General features: G+C 37.7%; 1 protein-coding gene across 1 annotated transcript in view; it reads right to left on the bottom strand.

Moving 5' to 3' along the window:
• The window catches only part of LOC106869716 (uncharacterized), a 54,837-nt gene that overhangs the window by 50,205 nt on the left and 3,437 nt on the right, over nt 1–1,195 (bottom strand). The window contains exon 2 of the mRNA XM_014915561.1: nt 970–1,190. Coding sequence (XP_014771047.1) covers nt 970–1,190 — 221 coding nt within the window. The remainder of the gene's footprint in view (nt 1–969; nt 1,191–1,195) is intronic.

Genomic DNA, 1,195 nt, shown 5'->3' with positions numbered 1-1,195 from the left:
GACAAATATCCGTCGAATGTAAATAATGTAGAAGACACTTTCCCAAGGTGCCATACAGTGGGACTGAACCCGGAACCATGTGGTTGGGAAGCAAGATTCTTACCACACAACCACTCCTGCACCTTGTTGAATTTAGTTTCAGCTGTGTCTTTAACTCACCAACAAAAGCTCGTATCTGACTTAACATTGTACAAGTGGTGGTCTTCGATTATCATAGACAACTATTCATTCAAATACTACAAAACTATCAGAGCAGCATCAACCACAACAAGGCTCGCATTGAATAAAATAGCACCAAAGCAGCATTTTTGATGAATACGTCCTGGTATATTTATGACATATCTTACATATTTCACTGGTGAACATTCATTTTCCATAGAATTGAATTAGTTGCTAGAGTTTATGTTCGATAAATTGGTATTGTAACTGTATACGTCTAAATACACAAAATATATTAACAATTTTTCTGTACAATTCCTAATTATATTTAATTATAAAAATATAATATGATTTTTAAAACTACGAATGGGTATGAGGATCCACCCGAATAAAATAGGAATCAAAGGAGTTCATAGGTAAAAAAGAAAAAAAAAAGGTTGAGAACCATTGGACTAAAAGTGGTTCCCAACCGGGGTCCGTATGACCTTTGGAAAACCATGTAAAAGTTTGTTGCTAAAATGTATGCGCAATAAATTGGATATATTTCTGCAATGCACTAAATATTTTGACATTTTAATACAATTCCTAATAAAAAATAATTATAGAAATACAACAGGATTTTTTAAACAATGAACGGCTATGGGGGTCTTGTAGAGTTAAGACGGGATTCAAAGGGAGTCCATGGGCAAAAATTGGTTGGAGACCTCTGGACTGGAGAAAGAAAGGAAGAAATTCTTAAAAGCAAGGAATAATGGAAGGAAGATAGGGGAGAAATCAATGGAGAAATTTAAGAGCTGTGTGTTCGCTTACCAGCAATGGTGGTAGATTGTTGGGCCGGAGATCTTCGAGGTTTTTGTTGGATTCAGTAACGACCGGAAGTATAGTCTCAATGGAAAGTGTCCAAATGGCATAACAGACGACCAGTAGGAAAACCAATAAACTAACGACGGCCAGAGCGTATGTAAAGTTCCTGGAGTTGCCGCCACCGCTGCGTCTGTTGGCATTGGAGGTGGTAGTAGTGGCTGTGGCGGCGGCG

The sequence above is a fragment of the Octopus bimaculoides genome, chromosome 11 (genome assembly GCF_001194135.2).
Source record: "Octopus bimaculoides isolate UCB-OBI-ISO-001 chromosome 11, ASM119413v2, whole genome shotgun sequence".
Lineage (NCBI taxonomy): Eukaryota > Metazoa > Mollusca > Cephalopoda > Octopoda > Octopodidae > Octopus > Octopus bimaculoides.
Note: the sequence above shows the minus strand (reverse complement) of the source record. Positions and strands in the feature narration are given on the sequence as shown.